Raw genomic sequence first — 24,887 nt, forward strand, 5'->3', positions numbered from 1 at the left:
TGTTGCGGAAAGTTAGCATTTTTAACTACCCGAGGGGAAGCTTTATAATTCATTGTATGTTTATTTATTTCATGATTGTTTCTATTGAAAGGGTTGCATTTTGTTTTCCGCCTAGCTCCACTTTGATTTTCAAAGTGGCAATTTTGAAATACGCCGCTGCATTCATATTCTGTAGGATTACGCGGTATTATATGCAGTAAAATCCTGAAGCAATTTTCTTTTACAGATATATAGCTACTTTTCCAGATTTTCAGTCATAAAACTTAACATTGTTGTCAGTTTGTATGGGCAGGTAACGCTATTGGTATACCTATTTTGGAGGAACGAGTAAATAAAACACGATACCTGAATAAAAGGGGAAGCTACAATTATTGAACATCACTTTTATAATTTAGAAGGTAGGTATTTGCGCGTCTTAACTTTAAAGGGACCAACTGCATGTTCATTCGGTAGTATCGGGTGATCAAAAAGAACTGCAGACACTTTAAATTGGGCGCTTTAAGTTTTTAATGTTTTTTACTTAAGGAATTGGCAAACATGTTTAGAAGGTAGTTTATTTATGCATTAGTGATTAAATTGATCCACCACTGCTTTTACGTAAATGACATTTAGCTATGTTACCAACTTTATAAATGTTTAGTTCTACGGGAAATTCAAACTGTCCACACTACTTTTCGATCACCCGGTATATCAAGACCATACGTCGTTATACTGCCAGAGCACGTATGCAGTAAATTGAAATAGTCACTATTTTAAAATTTCAGTCGCAAGGGGTAATAAGAATTCGACTTTCCAAAGTAGTACACTTCGGTTTTATTGCGTTCTCTTCCATACGAATTCATAATCTTTGCACCGTCTCAGAACCACAATACGCCATGGCCATAACGTTCAGGTTCAAATTATAACCACAATCTCCAAATTTTAAGTGACCTTCTGGCCACACTGAACCACAAATTAAAAAAAATTACCACAACATTTAACCTTAAAACTATCGACTGCCAGATATAACTATTGAATAAAGTTAGTTACCGCTGGTTGGCAAACCCCAGGTACAATGTAATGTACGCGAAATTTCGGTTTTAACTTGCGTGCAGTAATCAACCACCATAGTATCTCATAATAGTTAAAAAAGGTTTTAATTTTCCAATAAATAAATACTTAAACGCAAAAAAAATAAACGTAGATACCGATAAGAAAACCGAAACGAAAGCTAAGGGTTTCGGTTCTTTATCTTTGGTTTAGAGTGATTTCGGTGCAGTTTTGGGTCCTGTTCTTTGACCGTTTAAAGCATCAATGAAGTAATGCTTGTCTCACTAATTACTTGAACTTTGGTGAGTAACATAAAGTTACTAAAGAACAGGAGACAGGTCACCCAATTTGTTACATGCACCTGCAACAAAATGACCTTGGTTAAGCACGGTAAGCTGAGGCAAGGGAGACATGGGGTGATATTCTCTTCTGGTAACAAATTGATATTATCTCTCTTTTGTAAATACCGGTTCCCTTAGAAATATGGAAACAGTTGACTTTTTGCACCACCTTGGTAACGTTATCTGCGTGAATAATGCAAACTTTAACCGTTAACGGAAGAAAAGTTCGTTGAATCTTGAATTCAACCAAACTAGCTTCAATTTCGTGAAAGTAATACTCGAGATCGCGATGCACAGGAATAATAAGCCAATCCGTTGTGTTGATATTAATTTTGTCCAATTTATTAAGTAGGTTAGTTGCAGAGTAATGCACCGATTAATTGTTAAACTTTTTATGCCGTTGTATACAAAATTTTATGTATCGCACAATGCGTTATCTAATAAAGTTAGATGTTTGCGATCCGAAAAAAATTCCTTTGTTTATCGCAATGAGTTTTAATGTCAGTTTATTAATCACGTTTTTTTATTTGAAAAGCGGATCTCCAACTCGAAAATGTTCCATCGCGTATATTTTACCACTTTTAAATAAAAGGCCTTCCTACGATTTAGGTCACTAACAGATTTTTCTTCGTCCCAGAATTTATTTTGTCTATTCGCACACATAGACAGTTGCACGCAACCCGCAAATTAATATGTTTTTACCCTAAGTTAAACTGTTAATTTTTTTCTACTATTCGGGTAGATACCACTCAATAAATGCACGTTTGAATAGCAGGAGAATGAGTTCTTTGTACTCTTTAACTGAAAGTTTGTTCGATTACGCCAGTAATTGTTATCGCCCATCTATTATTAAGTAGATACTACAATAACTATCATTTAATAATTTTCATTTCATCAGAATTCCATAAGGATTAAAAAAGAATGTAAAAAATAAACGTGCCTCAATAATGTTTCAAAACTAAAAATATATTTCTCTTCTTTCGTTTTTCTTCGCCAACTGGACACGGCAGATGAACTATATCGTAAGTCAACGAACCGAAATGTGTACTTATGTATTCTATACGTACTCAACTACCACTTTTCTTTTTATAAAGTGCAAATAAAACGTATAAGACCACTACGACTACCAATAACTGACACAAGACCGAAAAGGAATGGTCCCGTTGATATTTTCTATTGGCCCTAAGATTGAGGCCTTGAGATCGCTTCAGTGCCGTCTTTACCTATGTCTAGGCCCCTGGCACTTTTTGTTTTAGGGGCCCTCTCGACAAATTGTTGAAAGCTGAAAAATGGCACTTTTGAGAGCTTCCTTGCTAAGATTACTTTTTTGGAAACAAGTTCAAATTAAAACCATAAAACAAATAAAAATGTTTATTGTGGAATACAAAAAGATAAATGTATAACCATTGAGTAAAGGTACTCAATGGTATAACTTAAAAGCCTATAGCCTACTATACATAGACATACATTACATAGAAATTACATAGAAATAAGCGACTTTTTTCTGCATTTTTTATGCGCAAAATCATTAATTACATCCTCAAAATTATTTGACGCTCACGCACCCGCACCTACAACTTTCGGCGCTCTTTATTGATTACAGATTTGTAAAATTTTTAGATTTGCTGGAACAGGCCGTTTATTTATTGAAGTACTGTATTTCAAATCTGTGTTATTGCATGTTATTCACATTTTTAATTTGTTTAGAAAACCCCAAAATATGGCAATAATCTGTCACAGATATGACTTTATATGCAGACAATTCAAGATGTATGTACATCTTGGAGATACATAACCACGGATAGCGAAGTAATACTCGGTAGTGTAGACAGCAGTACCTACTTACGCTAAATCTAACCGTACCTGAGGGCCCTGGGCCCGGGCCCGGCGGGCCCATGCCTAAAGATGGCACTGGATCGCTTATCAATTCCCGAAAAGTTAAGATTGAGGTATGTTAAATTTAAAAATCAAACTGGCAACGGCAAGGGAGGAACTCTTCTAGCAGTAATAAAGGTGTCTCTGTATTTCCCTTTTTATATTACCGCACACACCACATGCCACTATTTTGATTGTTCAAAACCGCTCCCTTCTCCACTCAAAAACCAGCAATCACAGTAGAAGACCTGACACCTAGATGTCGCCAGGTTGACGACTTGACACTGTAGTTCGTATGATATAAATGGTCAGACATCTCGGCCTCAGAGGCTCTAAAAATGTGCTGTGGCTAGCGCTAGCCCAGATACCACCTGCACACCTGCCCAATATCTTTTATGTCTAAGAATATTTGTACAAAATTTGGCACCAATCAGTTCGGCCGGTTTGCCGGAAATGAGAGTACAAACAGACAGATCTTTATTTATTTATTTATTTATTATCGCTCTCTTGTTCTGGGTCCCTCAACTGGCTTGCGCCCAATTACAGAGTGATCCGCATACTGCTTTTTAGAATTACCATGGAGAACACCTGCACAACTTCCGGAGTTGAAAATAAAAAACCATTGTGAACGAAACCTATAACATTCGGATGGCCTCTAGCGGCGAAAATAAATAACTAAAGTAATAACTATAACTATAGGTTTAATTACATCACTTAACTAAACAGGTTTACAAACAAAATTTTTGATAATGTTTATTGTAAGCGTTTACATGCTATTTATATCATGGATTTATTTTCCTTAACCTATGTCAATTATGTTAGTATGTAGAAATGCTGAATACGTCAACCTTGCCAACAATGCGCTTAATATTGTTTTACTACCGTTGCAGTTTACTTCCTGCTAGTAAAGTAGTATATACATCTTCTCCAACTATTAATTTTGGCGGTCGCCTTAAATCTGTTCTCAATGGACAACAAATTGCGGATAGATCTGGTGGAATTTCATTAAAATCATATCACAAATGGTCAAGAAGTCAAAAAGGCATTGTCAATTTTGAATCTATCAAACCCAAATTTTGGCATTGCCTATCGTAAGGTGTCGACTGCATATTTTGCAATTCGTGCAATAATTCGGTGCATAATTAATGGAAATGTCAAAAGAACAGTGCTCATTTTTTTGATGATATGGCCAATTTTGAAAAATTTGAAAAACTCGCGCCAGCGATTGGGAAAAACATAACCGTCTCGATTAAACAACCCATCGCTTATAACGTAGAAGTAAAAGTGATATAAAAGGTGTGATCCAACCCTTTTGGCATTGCACATTATATGTTTTTGATATCTAGAACGGCTTGTGTAAAGACTGGTGATATAAAATATCAACACAAACTAACCACAACTGTTTTTTTTTAGAGAATACTCTGTCTAGCGCTCATATGTCCTCGCGCCCTCATGCCCCGCGCCCATTTGTCCGCATCCTTTTGTCCTCGCTCCCTTTCGGTGTGGCGCCCTGATGTCCGTTTCCGGTGATTTAGTACTAACATTGCGGCGGTAGACTCTGCATTTCTTGCGTCTTCGTAGGGTTAAGGGTGTCCTTAATGATCGTTAATTGTAGCGTCTATTTTATTGCTATATATTGTAACGTGATTTATAAATTCGGGTTCGATTTATATCAATATTTATTAAACAAAACTAAAACACTATAAAAACTGTACAATTTATATCGACTATTTATATTACACACTTCGCAATTTATATCAGATTTTCGCGCTCAATGTTTCGTCCGTACTCGATCTCGTTCGGTAGTAAACTGACTGCGATGTTCGGCCCGCAACCATTTATACACGCAAGCAATCTAAGTCCAGAACACTCGCGTAATTACCGGATAAGTCTCGAATATTCCTATACAAATTCCACTATCGCGCGCGTAGAAAATTCCAGAGCGCCAAAGGCGACGTCATGTCTGGAGCGTTTCCGTTACAATATGTTCGAATTAGAGTCATTATTAATTAATAGCCCACTGGTCTTGAGAGAAGGAGATATCCGCTCATGAAGAGCTAGTTTGCCGGAGCATTACGGTAGGTACTTTACTGCAGTCCATCAAAAAGAAACAGAACAACAAACAGAGTGTTACAAGGGTCGACACTATCATTTGTTTGATTGGTGGTTTAATTAATTAAAAGAAATTAATAGGTAAATGTGTAACGGATGAAATTATTTCAACTCGGCGAAGTCTCACAGGGCTCATAAGCTGCACAACAGCTACCGATACGTATCTTACAAACATGTTCGTACGACAAAATGCAACCCATTGAAAGTGAATTCAATTTTGAGAAAATCCTGGTCTCTAAATGCTATAGTACGTAATTGTTGACAATTTTCTTTGTCGGTCCATGTATTCTTATCAGACGAATACAATGACCATTAATAACCGATTTTTGTTGAAGGATTATCCCTCCTGACGTTTCTTGTTTGGGGCTTTCTGATATGTGGTGCACCATGCGGATGTGACTCGACTCCCAAAACGATACCATTTCTACAGACAGGTTTAGGATTAACTTGCGTATTATCACTCATCATGTGGACTTTCGGCAGTGTTTCTTTTATAATAGGAGGACACTGTCACGTTTTAATATGTCAACCTTTATACGAAGATCCGACGTATATAACCCTAAACGAGCTTCTGAATACAAGAGACATTATATCCAGATCCGACGACAACCTCTTCTATCGAATTCTCAAAGCGAACAGGTCTTTAAGAGTAGACAGCATGTTTAAGTAAGGGATTTCCCTTTTTTGTTGTTTCTTATTGACCTATTTTTAGCAAGTGTCGCAATAATCAGTCTGCGTTTCGAACTTTCGACTTGCAAACAATTTTCAACATCGAATCCTTAACAAATGCAAAGGAATGGCGAGAATATAATGAAGCCATCAAAAGATTTCCAGCCATTCTAAGTAACTTTGAAGTTTTATCCCCTAAATTGCGTGAAAATCTTGAGGAATTTTCGAGCTTATCCAAAGTCAATTTTACAAACTACAGAAATAATATTTCTCAGCCGATTACGAACAAAGATTTGAGTTCTGTAGCCGAGCAACTAAAAAGTGTAGCGAAACATTTGACGGATGCTCGTAGCGCTGAAAATATGGAACGTTTGGCATTTAGAACTCAAATACTGGTCGAAACGGAGTTGCAACATTTAAAGAAGATTAGGGATGACATTTTATATCAAATGGCTGCTTTGGAAGTTTTTCTTGCGCCTTTAAATAAGCGAATCAATCAGTCTCTGTCTCGCTTAAAAGAAATACAGTATTTTGTAGATAATGACGGGATGCGAATTTCTAGAAAGGTAAATGTTGGTTGTTCTTTTAACGTTTAATGCAATAATTGATCCTTAGGTTGTCAGTGACTACATGGACGGATTAAACAGAAATTTGGAACAAATGCACAGTTTCACTAAGAAAAAGGTGTTCTATGAGATCGGAAATTGCCGCCCACTTTGGGAAACTTTCGATATGATTAGAATTAGTGGTTGTAACATGATGGTCGATCATCTCGTGAGTATCAATATTCATTGCGGTCATCAATAGGATTTTTTTTAATGTTTTAGAACGGATTTTCCGTCGCTTGCTTCTTCTGTATTTTATTGTTTCTCGCCCTGGCACCGGTCACGTTCACTGCAATCGAACAATTTAGGAAAGATTTCGAAGGTTCATTAGATTCGATTACGCATAGGTATGTATGTACCTACTACATTATAATAAAATACGTATAGATTCCAGTGACAGTAGTGGTGTATGACAAAAGAAATATATAATGCAGTTTATTTTATTGCTTTCAGACGTGCAAGAAATGGGATGCTGATAAATGAAGAAGGGACATGGGCAACACCATCCCCTCGGTAAGTAAAAGGGTCTCTCTGATTTATATGAGGGGTAATCGGATGTCTATAAAATACTCTCTATTTTATAGACTGCAAAAATAAGGATAATGCATTTTCGTATAGAGTTTTCTTTATCCTTATGTGTACGTATTAAACTTAACGTTATACATTCTCCTTGGGCGTAACACTAATTAATTATGTCTTCGTTCGAATTGTACTTCTTTCTGCTCAAGGCTAGACCCGCGGTAATTTCAAGCAACGAGTTGCATAAGAAGGGGTCTTCCCGAAGTCAAAATATTCAATTTCTAAGTTAACTCGCAAACGTATTGAATATTTTAATTTAAAAAGAATCAAACGGTAAGTTTCAATTTGCATTACCCTTTACAAGTTTTGCTATCTATTAAAACGAATCTACAAAATCAATGCTATGACCACATCTGTTGAACCTCTTATCGAATCTAAATACCAAATATGACACATTTTCATGTACACATTCATTCGTACTTTTTCAATTAGACGTCTCAATCAAAAGTTATGGGCAAAAAACCAATTTCGATAAAAAATTCAAAGGGCTGTAACTTTTGGTCTAGTAGTCCGATCTTGGAACTGTTTGAAATTATGGATTCTACAGGCCACATTCTATAAGAACATATTTCGACAATTTTTTTATTCGGGGCAAAAAAAGGCAATGTATAACTGTATAACCTTCCTTTTTTACCAAAAATCAACTGCACCAAAATTTCTCGGGAAAAAACTTTTTGTTATTAATTTGGGTGTGTAGAATCCAAAACGATTCGTACTTTTTCGATTAGACGTCTCAATCAAAAGTTATGGGCAAAAAACCAATTTCGACAAAAAATTCAAAGGTCTGTAACTTTTGATCTAGTAGTCCGATCTTGGAACTGTTTGAAATTGTGGATTCTACAGGCCACATTCTATAAGAAAAATTTTTTCCGGGTCGATCTGAGACAATTTTTTTTGCGGGGCAAAAAAAGGCAATGTATAACCTTCTTTTTTTATCAAAAATCGACTGCACCAAAATTTCTTGGGAAAAAACTTTTTCTTATTAATGTGGGTGCGTAGAATCCAAAACGATTCGTACTTTTTCGATTAGACGTCTCAATCAAAACGTACACAGTTTATATAAAATGTCATTGTAATGGATCAACTAAATCTGAAATTTTCTTCGATTAATTCTGAACAAATAACTTTCTAGGCAAAGCTCAATTCCTTTTATACAGATCCAATTGGTTGTGATTCATTAATAGTAAAATTGCATGCAATATAAAATAGCTTCTAAAAACCTACCAATCAAAAACTTTTAATTTAATCGTTTAAAAATCAGTGAAGTGTAAAATTACGGGGAGTTCAACCTTTAAATAAATAACAGAAAATGGGACCTTGTAATTTTTGGAATTTGTATTTTATTGAACATAAGAAAATTTGCACATATACCGCTTCATAGCGAACGTGAACAAACGTATGTCTGGAAATAAAAGGCGATAACAACATGTACGTTTCGTAATTAACGAAGAGAGGGAGTTTTCGGCAGACGACTTCAGACTTTAAAAGAGCTAACACGTATTATTGTGTGTTTTATTTTCGCCTAGTCGGTTACGTACCATCATAGGTGCACTCAAGCTCGGTTGTAAAAATGTACGTTAAGATGCGTTAATTATGATTAATAATTACTTTCGCGAATTTGAAGCAGATTTGCTTAGACTTGCGATAGGTATGGACCTTATTGTTTGCATTCATCACGGAGTCCACTGTACTATCGAAGCGATTTGATTCCGTATTTCTAAAGGAAGCGGCTTTTTCCGAGGAGAGTCATTTACCTACTGTAAGTTATTTTATATTTTTTTATTTCTATAAGTAAAGCAGTGATCGATTATTTTTAGGAATTTGCATATTTTTTTTTTCCGAAAATTTTATTTAAACGAAATATTTAAAATTGTGTAACAAAGAAGAAAACAATAATTAACTATAACAAAAAAAATTCGTCGAACTGTTTTTCAGTTGGGAGAGTACCCAGGATACATGCACTATTTCCACGTTGGATGGCCAAGGATATCCTTTGAAATAAAAATTGCTTAGCGCGTTTCTCGCCGGATTCCGCAATTAAGCTTTTGCTTATTTTATTCAAAAAATCTCGTGATTCCTTGCACCATGGTCCAAGTGTCTCGAAGGCAAGTCCCATAAATATATAATCTTTCTTTAGATCTCGATATTTGTTGTGTTTTTTTGAGCATGCCTCTTCTGCTGCAGCTCCGGCTCTTATTGAAGTACTTTTAATGTTTGTTTGGGATAAAGTGTCCACGCATGTACAGTCCCATGCAAGGGATTGGCCTTTAGCATATGATGTAAGCGTTATCCCATTATTTTGTTTGAAGTAATTTTAATATGTATTCCTAAAGGAATCGACCCGTGAAAATTATATGCATGGAACAGATTCTGTATTGTATTTATTGTTAAAAAATGAATCCAAAGTTTTGTTTGGCCCTTCTTGTAGGAGACAGTGTTGGTCCGAAAGAGAGGCACACAACCCTCCATAGACAATGGATTACGAAGATAAGCGACAAATCTTGCCGTCGATAAACATTTTTTTTTTTAATTTTGGAATGATTGGGTGTCTTTTTCCTAATGCGACAATTAGGTAAGTTCAATCCCTTCTTCAGATTATTTACACAGCAGTTTTGATCTTTGAATATAGTTATAATCAAAGATTTTAATAGTTCTTTGCGATAAAATATTAGCGGGCCTAATTCTCGTGATCACTCGTATACTTGCTGTATGGATAAAACTGACACCATATACATATTTACCTCATAAGTCGATAAATCATCGCCCAGTACTGTTAAATATGGCAATTTTGCAAAATTAAAATCCCCGATATTACTATCATGATGACCCTGCAAATGTAACTAATTGTACCAATTACAAAGATGAAATACGATACAAACTCCAAACTTTATAGTTCTTCCGATTTCCGAAAGCAATTAAGAAACAAATCCTCATAAAAAATAGTACGTAGCACGTCCCTTGCACTGCAGTTGACCACCAAAACCACTATTTATCTTGGAAATAATTTAGAACCGATACATTGACAGCCTAAACATTTAGATGAGTTCAATGCTTAAATTACTCAAGCTCCTAATGTTTTAAAAAATATTATTAAAAAACTATTAAAACAGTGACAGCCTTAAACTGTCAAATGCAGCTGTAACACGAATGAGGGCGATCCTACAGCATGGGTGAGCTAAAGGACCTGGGGCACCTACGCTATGGGGGAACAATAGGTACTGTGGCCCTACGTTAAGGGTGAACAGATGTCGACTGAATTTTTACGGTCTTTTATACCCCATTTCAATGAATTTTCACGTCGCGTTTAGCGGAAGTGTTGCCTAGATCGTTGTATGCACGTGTTGCCACGTCAGATTTTATAAAGTACGTACTTTCGAAATTTTATTTCCATGACATTGGAACCGCGATAACCATTTGCCACTTGTTATTTTCATATTTAACTAGCAATCTCGGCGATCTTTTTTTTCTCTTCTTCCCTTCGCACCGCTTTTGGGAAATCCCGTTTTTCCGGTTCCTCATTCCCGTTTTTCTCCATTCTCGTAGCAACATCAGGAAGTTTGGAGTCTTAAGCTTAAAAGAAACCTACCTTCTAAATGTCTAGTTTTTTTTTTTACTGTAAAACATAAAATCCTATTTTTTCCTGTTCCCGTTCCCGTGGGAATTTCAAAAAGTTTTTTTACTACATCGATTTATAAGTTTGCCCGTCTTTTTTTTCTCCTCTCGCCTGAAGTCGTCGGTTTGGATTTTTATAGAGCCGTAGTTGATCAGGCTTTGGCGCCATCTATTACTTATATTGCGATTTAAAATGACGGAAAAAAGAAAAATTGTTTTTTACGTATTTCCGTACAATTTTTAGAAATTATCTAGCGTACATACATTTCGGCGATCCATTTTTATTTATATACTAATTGTATATTTTGAACTTGTCAAACGGCATGCAAATGGTTCCAAAGTATATGGATGTTACTCGATAACTAATTTAAATTCAATAGATTTTCCCAAAAGATGAACTCGTGGTCGGGAAAATAAGAGCTTAGTGTCACTATAGGGTTCTAAAACAAATGAAGCCAAACTGTCAAATAAAAATATTAATTGCAACTTGGGTGTATCGAAACCCAATGTGCTCAAATGTTATATCAAGGAGTTTGCGAAAATAAAAATTTTACCTTTGAAATCTGGTCTTAACAACCGTCTGAATTCAGATGAGCGCTTTTCTGCCATACTGTAAGAAATAATAATTAAAACAAAGGAATAAGGGAGGTGGCGCAGTACATAAATACGCGTTCTCAAATACTACAACCCGTAATTAGCACTCAATAAGAATTAATAATTCAATTTACGGTAATTAAACTTATTAATTAAGCTGTCTTTTACAAATGGGCAATGGCAAAATAATCATAACCTTAAATAACTCAATTTACAATTAAAAGGAAATTAACTAGTATCGGTAGACAGACTAATCTGAAGGAAATATAAAACGTAGTTAAGTTAGTACGAATGAATCTTCGGAGCAACAAAAGTAACGTAGACAAAATCGAATTGGCGGAAGATGTATGCCTCGTAATGAGAAAAAGTAAGGTACGTAAAATCAGAAGTATCGAGGCAAAACACAACAACAATAATCTCCAAAATCTCCAGGAACAATAATTTAAGTCTCCATGTGTAAATAATTCTAAGTAGGTTAGTAGTAATGTATCACGCGATGTCTTCGAGAATAACTTAAAATGGCGGGTCCCTGTAAAATGTCATCCACGTTATGCGTAATATCAAATGCGTCACTGTAAGTCGAAAGAAAGGACGAAAGGCCTGTCCGTGTGGCGCAGTTGATTGAGGATAGACTGCTGTACTAAAGTTTCCTGGTTCGAATCTGGTTTCGGGCTTTGGATATTTGTAAATGTATAGTGGGTTGGATTGGTAGAGCAACCTTGGCTGAAACCTCGCCCACTCAAAAATGAAGGCAAAATAAATAAATAAATAAATAAATAAAATTAAATGCAGAAAGGTACATAGGGTGACCGCCAGCGGGAAAATAAAGAACTATGGAATAACAACTCTACCACTAAACTAAACGTATTTACAGAGGATGGCGTAAAAATAACGAAATGGCTTATGTAAAACGAAAACGTTAGAAACAAATATAAATCATGTAATTTTCCATATTTACTGTATTTTCAACACTCCGTTATTATCTAGAAAATAAATATTAGGGTATATCATTCCTCTTTAGGATTCATCAACGATGTAAAAGCAAAGCGGATAGAAATGTCGATAACAGGTCAGGTGCCATTCATTTGTTGTACGGCAAATTTGTATCGATAATATTAGTGATAGGTTTACACAATCATTATCATTACAATTACCTCATTAAGAAATACTCAATAGAAACAAATGTATGGTTTCGTTGGTTAGCGACGCACAATAAACCTTTGTTTATATTGGCTATTGCTTAATGAGCTACTTAATCATTGTACCAACCCACCATACATAATTATGAAAATTATGAAAAATTACAATGCCGTACGGATAGAACACAATATTCATAATAAAACTTAAAACCAAATTTGAATCCGAAACCGCGATTTTTTGCATGTAAGCTTTTATAATTTTCGTACATTTTTTAAGAATAATCATACGTTTTAAGTAATATTTTGGAGTAGGTAGCGTTTTGTTATGATCTGCCAACCTACAGTTCTAATGTGGGAGTGGAAACCCGGGGTTTCTCGCTCCTGTACCAGAAAATATATAGGGCGTTTCTGAATAATGAATGTAATTATGTAAGCATAGAAAATGAATTGTGGGATAGTACAGTAGTAAATTGCCTTTATAATCTAGAAAATAATTGGAAGTAACACAATACTCAATCGTCTGGAACCGTTTTTGTAGGGTATTAATGTTTATTTGTCCACCTATAGGTTTGCAACTTCAGTTCACGTGTACCGCTTAAAACTGATAGAATGCCATAGGACAGGACTTAAATTTTCGTATACGTAATCAAAGATCATACTACACTAGATAGACAGCGCTGTATAAATTTTAGACTCTCATAATTCGTCCCGCCAAATAAGTCGACTGCGTCCTCCAGCGGCTATGTTTTTATGAGAATAGTACAAACTACCTGGCGGGGTAAGAAGACGCGCGAAATGGCAAAGCACAGTTATTTTTAGAATAAAGGGCTATTGTATGGGATATCGGTGTCATTCCTAAGCGCAACCTTGTGTGGGTGTTATAGATGTTTTTATCTGGTTACCTTACTGTAAATTAAAATACCGAATATTCACATCTTGTTTTAAATTAAATTTTTTATCGTAACACAACGAAGTTGAGGTAAAGCTTATGTGCTCGTGTTTCCGTCTGTCCGTCCGTCCGTCCATCCGTTCCATCGAGATCTCGGCCCCTGGGCCACCTAGAGACTTCGGGTTTTCGCTAATTGATAGCCGTTATGGTCTATATTTGCCCATTTCGATCAGTTTCGTATTTTCCATATTTTGCGCAGACTGCGCAATGCCAACTTTCATATTTATGGAGATATTTCTTTGAAATTTTAACCACAGACGCTTCTAGTTCCGACTCACTTTAGCTGGACACAATTTTATTATGTAGGAGGCTAAGCGGGATATCTCGTTTATCCCAATCATAAAATGCTTAATTACAACAAATCTAAATTAGATAAATGTGTGGTTACAATGTAAATATGCCTGGATAAGTAGGTGCATATTATCACAGATTTATAGTATATTTAAATCTGTGATATTATATTTGAAGATTTGCTAAAGTATCGTAGATACGTGAAACTAAAAGTTTTCAGAAATTATGCTAAGAAAAAGACGGTTTTGCAATTATTAATTTAATCCGAAAATCTGGAAAATGTATTGGTTAGCGCTGGTTAAAAAAAAAGCAAAGGGAATATTGTGTACAACTTTCAAATTATTTCTTTCATTGTAACGTCCTGCCTGTAATAGAATCTACCTCGTCTTGAATGACGCCTACTTACAAATGTAATTTTAACCCAATGATAGTGAGGAGTGTTCAGTAGGTCATGTTTATGTGTCTCGTGTTTAGACAATAATCACTCTTTGTATTTATGATATGATTCGAACTCGTACGAAGACGGTTTCGGATGAATCAGTTACGTTCTTAACTTTGAAAGCCCCCTATAAATATTTTTATGGAACTACTTAAACACGAAACAACTCTTGCATATACGCTGGCTATCTAGTGTAGTATGATCTTTGACGTAATATAAATCGTGGTCGGCGATTTCTTCCCCTCATTTTTTCACTTGGCTTGTAATCCATACAGTACCTCTTCTTCACCGTTCGGTTTTCCGGTAGGCAAAACATGGATTTTCAATTAAGGGTCGCACTATAAAAAGTAATTATGCGTTTAACTTCCTACTCAATCAACGGTTGATTAATCGAAGGCTCCTTTCGCATAGCTTTAAAAACACAGCTCATTGGTTTTTATGTGTACTTCTATCTAGTTACTATTAATATTACCACTTTTACAACCGCCTACGTAAGAAATTGAACTGGCATGTAATTCGAATACTTACCCAAAACTTTATTGTCGCTTCAAGATCGATCGATACTTACTTTTATTGCTTTCTTTTCTCGTTATGTATTATTATATCAGTCTGGTCTTTTTATTATACAAAGAAAAAGTTGAATAATATCCTATAATTAGACCGTTTAGAAAACCTCGCGGTTGCATAACCGTTTTATGCACTAGTATTGCTTTGGGGAAACATGTCAGTTGGATGAAACGATCTAGACCTTCCATAATATTTTATACGTCCTATGTAATGTGTCATAGATTCCATAAAGCACTCTCGTTAGTGATTGATATTTTCGCTCTTATAGATTCGGTTCGGCTTTTTCTCAACAACATAATATTCGCGATAAGTCTTAGTCGATCTTAACGCACGTCTATCATATACCTCTACTCTGTTTAAAATCATTAACTTTCGCAGCTAAGACAATATGATCGCTGACATATTTCACTCAACACTGAAGGAATCGATATTTAAAATGAATGTTATAATGTTCTCCGAAAAGTATCTATCATGAGTTTTTTTTTCATTTTAAGCTGATCTCGGAAACTATAAGACATATAGCGGTTAAATAAGCTGTCGTTTTCTTATTTAAGATATTGAAAAAAAACAGTTTATGGATATGAGCGAAAAACAATTTAGTGATTTTTTATTTAACTGTTGTAGAATAGTGACCTTATTAGAAATACAGCAAAATGACACGAATAAAAGTGCTAGACATGTTAATGCTTAATTTTATGTACACACTATTTTCCTTCTATTTTACAATTTTTGAGTTATAATACAAACTTTAATTATAGTCATAGTTGGCTTTGACATTTTTAAAAAGGACAAATTTTGTCTCTATAACGATATAAGGCTTGCTAAATGTAGGTACCTACTTTAATAAATAAACGCACTGCAGGAATTTTCGTATTATTAAGAGGTAAATAAACATAGTTTGCCATGGAAAACAGCATCTAGTGAAATAGGTAATAGTCGAGGTAATAGTGTAACTGTGGCACATTTACCATATTTAAAGGCCATTTTCGAAAATCACTATGAAAGTTAAATTAACAATTATATTCACAATTAAAAGTAGATCGTATCATGCCATGAAAAACAATAAATAAACAAAATACTGCTGTTTATTGTTGAAGGCTTCAAAGAAAACATGGATTTAATGTTTGGTGCGTAATTATTGGATCGCGAATTCTTGGACCTTTAATTTACGATGAAAATTGGACATTATCTTCATTTGCTACCAAATGAATTTCAAGATATGTAGGATGGGTTAGATTTGGAAACACGATGTAATTTACGCTGGTTTCAACACAACGGTGCCCCGCCGCACAACCAACTGCAAGTATGAGAGCACCTAAACCAACTATTTCCAAAGTCATGGATAGGTAGGAACGGGTCGTCCCTTTGGTCACCAAGATCACCAGATCTTTCAATTTTAGATTTTTCCTTTTCGGTGTTCTAAAGGACCCCATACACGGAACGATCCGTCGTCACGATCGATCTGAAGTGATATCGTGACAATATATCGCCCAAAGCTTACCAGTCACACACGAAACGATTGGTCGTTACTCGTTACGATCGTGATTAAATAATTTAAGAAGTCATACGTGCCCTGTCGAATCGTTGATCGCAATGAGCCATACACTGTCGATTCATCGTTACGATATTCATGATTGCATGCTTTTTTGTTGCGATGTCCGATATCCAATTCGATGAAGTAAATCGTTAACGATCTTGACATACGCTATATATATCGATTCGTCGTTTCGATCGGTCTGAAACGACGGATCGGACAGATCGATCGTACCGTGTATGGGGCCTTTAAAAGGGTTTAATTTATCAGCGAACTTAGGCGACAAAAGACTACATGATACTGTCGTAAATGCCTTTCGCAATTTAGATGGTAGGATAATACGGAAAGCTGTAAATTCTATCGCGAAAAGATTCCGCTTGTGTGTAAATATTAAACATGGGCACTTTGAACATTTGCCGAGATAAATATTAATTTTTGTTACATGTAATTACTTCACAGTAGAAATTTAAATGTAATATTTCGTAATTTCTTTTCGTTGTTGTGGCCGTTAAAGTTTAAAGTTTAAATATTATAATAGACTGAGAAATTAAGAGAACAAAAATGTTTTCCATAGCAAACTCTGTTTTTACTACTCTTAATAATACAAACAGTTCTAATGTTTATTTGTCAAAGTAAGTACAATGAACCTTATATCATCGTAAACAGAAAAAAATGCACTTTTTAAAAATATCACAGCCAACTATGGTTGCCATTTAAAAATATGTAAGTTTGAGTTAACACTCGAAAATTATAAAAGAAGAATGAAAATTAATAAATGTACCTTATTAAGCGGAAAAAAATCTACAATTTTTGTTCTTTGCATATTTCTGTATTTCTAATAGTAACGATTCTAACTAGTAAACTGTGAATTTTTTTCAAAAAACAAAAGTATATCTTGAATAAGCTCTTAAAACGACAACTCTTTCCTCATTTAACCGAATCTTTATTTATTACGGTTTCCAAGATCCTAATGCTTAAAATGACAAAACTCACCCTGTATACGAAGTTCTTATATAAGAAAAATCGATTATCCATTTGATGCAATGGGGAGGGATTTCACCAAGGAGAGTGTAGTTGGAGAGCAATTTGTACATATTTGCCCAAAACGCCACACCGGCGTCAAGTTAGCCTGTCACTTTTTCAATTTTCAAAATATTTTCATTGCAATCGTTTGTTAGTTACATTTTCACGTTCGTTGGTTGATCTTTATTTAATTTATCAAAATTCAAAAATATGGGCGCGTATAGTTAGCCCCACCAGCTTGCAATATTTAATTTTTGTTAGTTGTGATCGTTTGTTGGGCGTTTGTTTGTGTTTGTTGTGTATTCTTTACCGTTTGTTACAAATTAAAAGGTATAAAAATTATAATAACGGGATCCAACTTCACGATCAAACTTAACTTTTCCTTAATAATTACAAAAACCGACAAAAGACAAAATATCGCCTAAAAAACTCCAAGAAACGATTGTAAATAAAAAAATTCAAGAATTTTAATGAAGAAGCGGCTTCACGGCCAAAACTTACAAAATTTATTCTGAAGATGCTATCAACCAACAAACGGCAAAGAATACCCAAAAAACACCAATAAACGATTACCACTTAAAAAAATGAAATATTGCAACTTGGAGGGGGGGGGGCTAACTATACGCCCAAATGTCAACCATCAACCAGCAAACCTAAAAATGTAACTAACATACACCAACAAACGACCAACAAACGATTGCAATCAAAATATTTTGAAAATTTAAAAAGTGGGGGCTAACTATACGCCCAAATTTTGAAATTTGAATAATTAAATAACGGTCAACCACAAACGTCAAAAGGACCAATAAACGATTTCAATAAAAATATTCTGTAATTTCTAAAGTAGGGGGCTAACTATACGCCCAAATTTTTGAATTATGAATATCTAATTAAATAGCGATCAACCAACAATTAATTAATTAATTCGTTGACGGTGTAGTTAGTCTATTAACAAAGTTTTACTGAATGAACGATGATACTTTTGCAAACAAGTTTTAATTGACATTTGCTATATAGTGCACTCAGCCCTGCACCGAATCCATAATTAAACCATATATTTCAATCATTAGAATCGTAAATTTCTTTTTTACAAGGAGATAACTCAAGTATTACTAATTATGTAGCCAAAACCAGTTACTTGAATTACGACAGAAAACCAAAAAGTCGTCTAATTGACATTTTATTTAGATCGCTGTAGCTAATCACCGTAATATGATTAGCACATCAATTTCTACTTCCTGAAACCGCTTGTGGTAATTTGCGACAGTGAATGTGAACCTTAATTGTTAAGGTGAAGGATGGTAATCGAAAAGATCAATGTTTACTGAAGTTCTTTAAATTGTGACATCGCCTTATAATATTCATGATGGTTATCGCTAATTGTATGATTATATACTAGAATTTAAAATGGGTGCAACCGATCTGGTATACACAACGTATAATTTGTCATACTCCTGCACTACTTCATCGCTCGTAAAAGAGTAAATGCGCATGTGAAAGTTTTCAATTGTTAATTCTTGTATGTGCATATGTCCTAATACATAAATTAAAAGTAACTCATATTGAAGTTTTAGTATACTTGCTATTACAATTAATTCACGAGATAAGCACAGGGTAAACTCAGGTAAAGTGGAGGTGGGTTGGGGTGAATAATGGGTTTCTTGTACACTAGCCAAAAAGAAGCAAACTAAGAGATCCTTGTTCGGGTGTTTGTAAGCGAAAGAGATAAAATCATTGAAAGGATAGAACAGAACAATCGAGGGTAATTTAATAAATGATCTCAAAATGTTACAAATAGGACACGGTAATATTTAGATTTTAAATGTCATTGTTTAGAATTTAACTCAAAACTGAAAAGTACAACTTGTACGCAAAACAAAATTAAAAAAAGAAGGGGTAGAAAGGTGTATAGCGTGAACCCTTTTTTAGCATTGCCTTAATTTTATAGAAATTTGTCTAACCCGATTAATTCGTATTTTATAATGTCGTGCCAAAAAGTGAGGTATAGTCCATTTTTTGTAAATTGTTTGTTATCATTTTAAGAAAAACCTTGTTCGACACCTTAAAAAGAACATTTTTAATGTACTTTTCTAAATGGGAAAAGTTGCGAATGTGGAATATTCGACCATTATCATTGGTTGTGTAGGTAAATGTGTACGCCTGACCATATGAAAGACGATAATCTCGAAAGTGACAAATGGTCCAACAGGATGGTTTTGTCATTGTACCGATATAGAAATAGGTAAAACGGTAGTCGAAGACTAAGCTTCCCCGCTGTGTGCCGTTCAATTACTTTCCTTCCTCAACGTTTTCGTAAGTGTATGGTTTCTCCACTACTTAAAAATGATCTCTACTGTGGCTATTCTCTTTAGCTCAATCAATTAATCAAATTTATTCAACTCTAAAATGGCAAACATTTTTACAATTAAAGTTATAAAAACATACAGTGTTTTTCTCTTCTTTTCTTTGGTATCCTCCTCATCCACTTCTCACCTCTTTCCCCATCACTCCTACTATGTTCCTTAAGCGTTCATCTTCGTTGTCAAGCATTTGTTTACCAATTCGCTTTCTCTTTCACTCCTCTCCTCCAAATTACCTCCCTATACCCCGATGCTATCCTCATCTTCTCCACTTTTGTTTCCTCCTCTATTATACTATTCGGTGTCCTTCTATTCAGCCCTATTACCCATTTCCAGTATTTCTTCTAGTTCATCTGATTCTTTCCACCCCCATAGCTGCGTCCCCCTCTCACCATTGCATCGAACAGGCATTTTCTTGTTCTGAAGTCATTTTTGAAACCTCTCCTCCTATTCCCCCCGTGCACCTGCCTCATCGACATTGGTACCATAAATATTCAACCTCTTCTATTCTTTCCTCTCTTCATTTCCATTATATCTTCGTTTTCCTTCTACCCCCTTTCCAAATTTCATCATCTTCGACTTTTATATATTTGGTTCCATTCTTTTCCTTTGCCAATACGTCTCCATTCTTCTGGTCATTTCCTTCGTCTGTTCGCGGATGCCAGGAACCATATCTTTCTTCTTCCCACGACCTGTGCCCTGTCTTAATGCTTTTCTACGTCTCCTACGTCTTATGCCTTATGGTTAAGTGGCAATCCCTGTGTTAGTGATTTATATGTTCTATTTAGGTTTTTAATCATGTATGCATTTATTGTAAACGACTCATGAAATTAAAAACTCTTCATAATTTATGGTAATATTATTTCAGGAGTTCGTCCGAAGGAGTTCAAAGACATGATCTACCACCTTCGGAGATGCCCTGGGTGATAGCAAGGTACACATGTTGCTGTGCGCAATGGTATACGATCACTACACCACTCAACCGACACAATTTCGTTTTTTTTTTCTTTTTAAATTTTTCCTCAGAGACAACTGGGTTCCGACCACGAACTTATAAATTAAGATAGACTGCTGATCAAACAGTTGCATAGCATGGGCGCGGCCATGATGTGCACGTTTTAGTTATTTTCTAGGGGAATTTTCCTAGTGCTCGAGTTTTGAGACGGCAGCCTTGGAAAATGACATGTGTCACAGTAATTTATTTAGAAAACGTGAGGTTAATGCTTGTTTATTAGTTGATTTGAATTTCGCGCCAAGTAAGTGCACATTATGGCTGCCCCTATGTAGGTGTCATTTGTCAATTCAGCATTAGCAATCCATCTTAATTTATAAGTTCGTGGTTCCGACACAACAATAAAATCCTAACGTTGCAACTCCCTTTTATAACATCACAACAGGCTCGAACACAAAGTAACTGCTTGACTGCTCGGATAGTACGACTTTTCTTGTATTACACCAATTACTACTTCATTTTGAACACAAACTTTTTTAAACTCGAAATTCTATCTACGCTGCCAGAACCACCTGCATCGCTTATCTCGCACGTAACGGTGTTTGTCGAAAAACCAACTAATTCTTTTTCGAAATCAACTTTTTATCAACCAGATCTGACCAGATAAAACCTTAAATTCGCGTAAAAATTTCCAATAAATGTTCCCTAGGTTTCCAGTTTTAAATCTATGACACAAACTAAGTACAACAAATAGGATTTAATGAATTGGACAATTACCTAATAAATTTACAATAAGAAACATTAAAATGACAATTTAACAAAATCTTCCCGTTATGTGTCAATTTGAAATAACGAATTCGCAGGCCTTATAAATGACTTGAATTATTTTATACACAAGTAATGTCCCGACTACCATTTCCTATATTCCGACCGAAATTACGTAAAACACATATTTTTACACTACAAAGTGGCCCGTTTTCATCTTCAGCATTGTTTCAACCTATAGAAACGCCCCCCCCCCCCCATGTATTTTATACAACAACGTTGCTTACTCTGCAATTGTATTCATCCTGGTTGAGAATTCAGTTAATATGAAGCTTTTCATATTTCAAGGTAGATTTATGCAGATATTCGACACCAAACTCCACCCTGGTTGAATTCAATCGTGGATTAGGCGGCTTGCTTTATTAACTGAATCTAAAATGTGGAGGCTGTTTTCAGAGAACACATGGACACTATGATCCCATCTCCACCAAGGTAATTCTGATAATCTTGGGGCCTGTTCTGTATGTATTTAAAGGTTAACTAATGAAATGGGTAACTCAATCCCTTTAGCTTAACGTCTTGGTTACAGAATAGGTCCATTGTAATTAGTTCAATATTAACTTAGCATACTCTTTAGGTTTCCCGAACAAGTTCCCCTGCGACTGGAACCAAACAGGTGAGCTAAACCAGCTAAAAAATTGACAGTTACAATTTTTTTCTATTTTAGAATAGCAGAAGCTTTTGCGAAGTCATCAAGGTCGGTATAGAGGTCCTAAACTGTTGTGTATTAACCAACACAAGTTTAGAAAAATATTACCAAGGTTCTCTCTACGAGGTGTGTAAATTATGAGACTGATCCTGTAGCGGTTGCTATAGCAACCCTAGTTGTGTCACAAATTTAAGCAGCGGTAAGATGTCATACGCGCACAGTACAAGTTCAGTATGTTCATTTTTTTCTTAAAAGCCTAATGAAAAGGTACATTGCTATTTCAAAAAAATTAAAGAATTATTCGTTATTCATTTGTTTACTAAAAAAAATTGAATGCTGCCTTGTTATGGAAACTAAACTGTAAAACAACTTTTATATACAATTTTTGTCGATATTTACCCAGATATATGCTATATTCCATACATAATGGACACCCTGTATTCGTAGGCTTTTAGTCTACAATAAACGTTTCTTATACGGAACTGTGTTGCTAGGGAACCTTGACAAAATTTGATAATTAATCTATTACAGAATGTAATAGTGAAAAATATAAGGTAAAACTGGCTTTAATGCACATATGCTAATTGAGAAGATATTGTCGCCTAATACTGAATTTTTTTACAGAATTCTCGATGCAACTAAGCTAATCCGAAAACCACCACAGTAAGTGTACCTAACATTAAAAAAAACTGCCGAAATAATTCGCTTATGTGTCGGAATTATAATAAGCTCTTTCTAAGATTAAGAAAATCCCTGAGAAAATCGTATATCAAAGCCTTCCCCATACATTTATTGTTGTACTATTAAATAACGACTACAGTTTCGGTGATAATCGCCACCATCAGGTGAAATTAATTATTATTGATGGAAGGTGTTGTTGTAAAGGTTAAACATTGAAGACTGGTTGACAATGAAAAGAATAGATGGTGTTGAAGTTACATTTTTTTTTAATTTTTGACACATTGAAGATGGAATGTGTTGAAACTTAAATTTTACGACACAGACAAATATTTAAATGCACCATTTAAGGGCTCTAAAACCGAAGAGGGTGGCCTAATTAAAGACAACCGATCGGACGTTGAATTTTTGAATTTTACATTGAACTTAAAGTTTCAAAGTTGAAAATTGAAAATATAACACATATTGGAAAGGGAGGAAGCTACATACAGCTTATATGTTTTTGGATATTACATTATTTAAGAATTAATAAATTAAATTCAAGAACAAGCAGACGGCTGAACCGTTCACGTTCAAGTATGGAAAATTCAATTTTTGCAAATCAAACTGTATTTTTCTAAACACGAGGGGTCGATTTTATATTTCCGGACTGGACTGCTTTGAATTTTGATGCAATTTTTTATTATTCATTTTATTATCAGTTTGTGTCCTTGCACGTTAGATGATATGGAAATTAATAGCGGAATGTTAACAAATTCCATACAAAACAAGGAAAACTTCCAAAAATTATTTTTAAAGGAACATTGGCCGTATACAAGAATGACTGTTCTTCTAACCTACGAGTTTGCAAGTGGTAACAATTGTTTAAAAAAGTTTGAGAATCACTGGAGTATAAGTCCCGTCTAGGGCGCCCTGTTAACGTGATCAGTTCAGATGTTGTTGAAAAACTTGGTACTGGAGGATGCAAGACTAAAGAAGCGACAATTAGCAGCTTCACTAGGAGTTTTAGAATCTACGGTTTTCAAAATTTTACACGAGTACCTTGGAATGCAAAGGTTAGTGCAAGATGGGTTCCCCGAATGCTTTCTCCATTCCAAATGTGTAGCAACTTGGCACGCTGTGGTGATGAACCAGCGACATATCACCGGAGATGAAACTTGGGTTCATCCTTCTGATCCTGAAACAAGAGTCGATGCAGTTGAAGCTCCAGCTCTCCAAAGAAGTTTAAAGTCACCCCTTCTGCAGGAAAAACCATTTTTTGAGACTCTTAGAGACTTTTGCTGATTGATGATATGAACAAGGGTCGTACGGTCACAAGAAGTATTATGCAAACCTTAAGAGATGCTTAAAGTGAAGACTACACTACAATGCACCAGTGCACAAGACCAGACTTTCAAAAGCTGCTGTAGCTGCCTGCCGCTTCGAAGAAATTGAGCATTTGCCTTTAAAGTCTAAATCTAGCACCCAGTGACTATTTTTTTCCCAAATCTAAAAAAAAAAGCACTAAAGGGACAACACTTAGGGACAATGAAGAACTTATAGCAGCTACCGAGGGCCTTTTTGCGGAAAATCCAAACGAATATATTTATTCTGGATTAAGGACGTTATTGAAACGATGTTATACCTACTGTATTCAAAAGCAGAGAAACTATATTGAAAAATAAAATTTTACAAACTTTGGTAACTTGGGTATTTGAATTTCAGAATTCGCGAACCTTCACCGGACAACGCTCCGGCGACGCCAGTCAGGTAAAATACACATCGATTGGGAAATTTACTTTAAATTTGCATATTTATAGAAGCCAAGGAGTACAGTCAATTGCTTCCGTTTCCCGGTATAAAATATAAGTTGGATTACATGTTCAGCTATTCTTACAATTACAGGATCTTGGATTCGGCGAGGTCTATTCCGTCACATTTAAGGTACGAGACGCTAGAGTATTAGCATTACTTGGTCATTCAACTACAAACGTGGATATTAAAAACCAACATACACTACTTTTATCGATTCAAGTCGTACTATTCATTTGCATTACAAAGATTTTATTTTGAAGCGAAAAATCCC

General features: G+C 35.2%; 1 protein-coding gene across 1 annotated transcript in view; it reads left to right on the plus strand.

The window, feature by feature from the left end:
- LOC116164642 (prominin-1-A-like) overlaps positions 1-24,887 on the plus strand; it is a gene marked incomplete at its 5' end in the record, with an annotated part of 44,717 nt that overhangs the window by 13,598 nt on the left and 6,232 nt on the right. The window contains 13 exon segments of the mRNA XM_031478842.1: positions 5,693-6,023; positions 6,070-6,592; positions 6,642-6,800; positions 6,854-6,978; positions 7,085-7,144; positions 20,587-20,652; positions 21,892-21,927; positions 22,073-22,111; positions 22,163-22,192; positions 22,769-22,807; positions 24,527-24,571; positions 24,622-24,657; positions 24,707-24,745. Of these exon segments, the coding sequence (XP_031334702.1) occupies positions 5,693-6,023; positions 6,070-6,592; positions 6,642-6,800; positions 6,854-6,978; positions 7,085-7,144; positions 20,587-20,652; positions 21,892-21,927; positions 22,073-22,111; positions 22,163-22,192; positions 22,769-22,807; positions 24,527-24,571; positions 24,622-24,657; positions 24,707-24,745 (1,528 nt within the window).

This window comes from Photinus pyralis, unplaced genomic scaffold, assembly GCF_008802855.1.
Source record: "Photinus pyralis isolate 1611_PpyrPB1 unplaced genomic scaffold, Ppyr1.3 Ppyr1.4_LG2, whole genome shotgun sequence".
Taxonomy (NCBI): Eukaryota; Metazoa; Arthropoda; class Insecta; order Coleoptera; family Lampyridae; genus Photinus; species Photinus pyralis.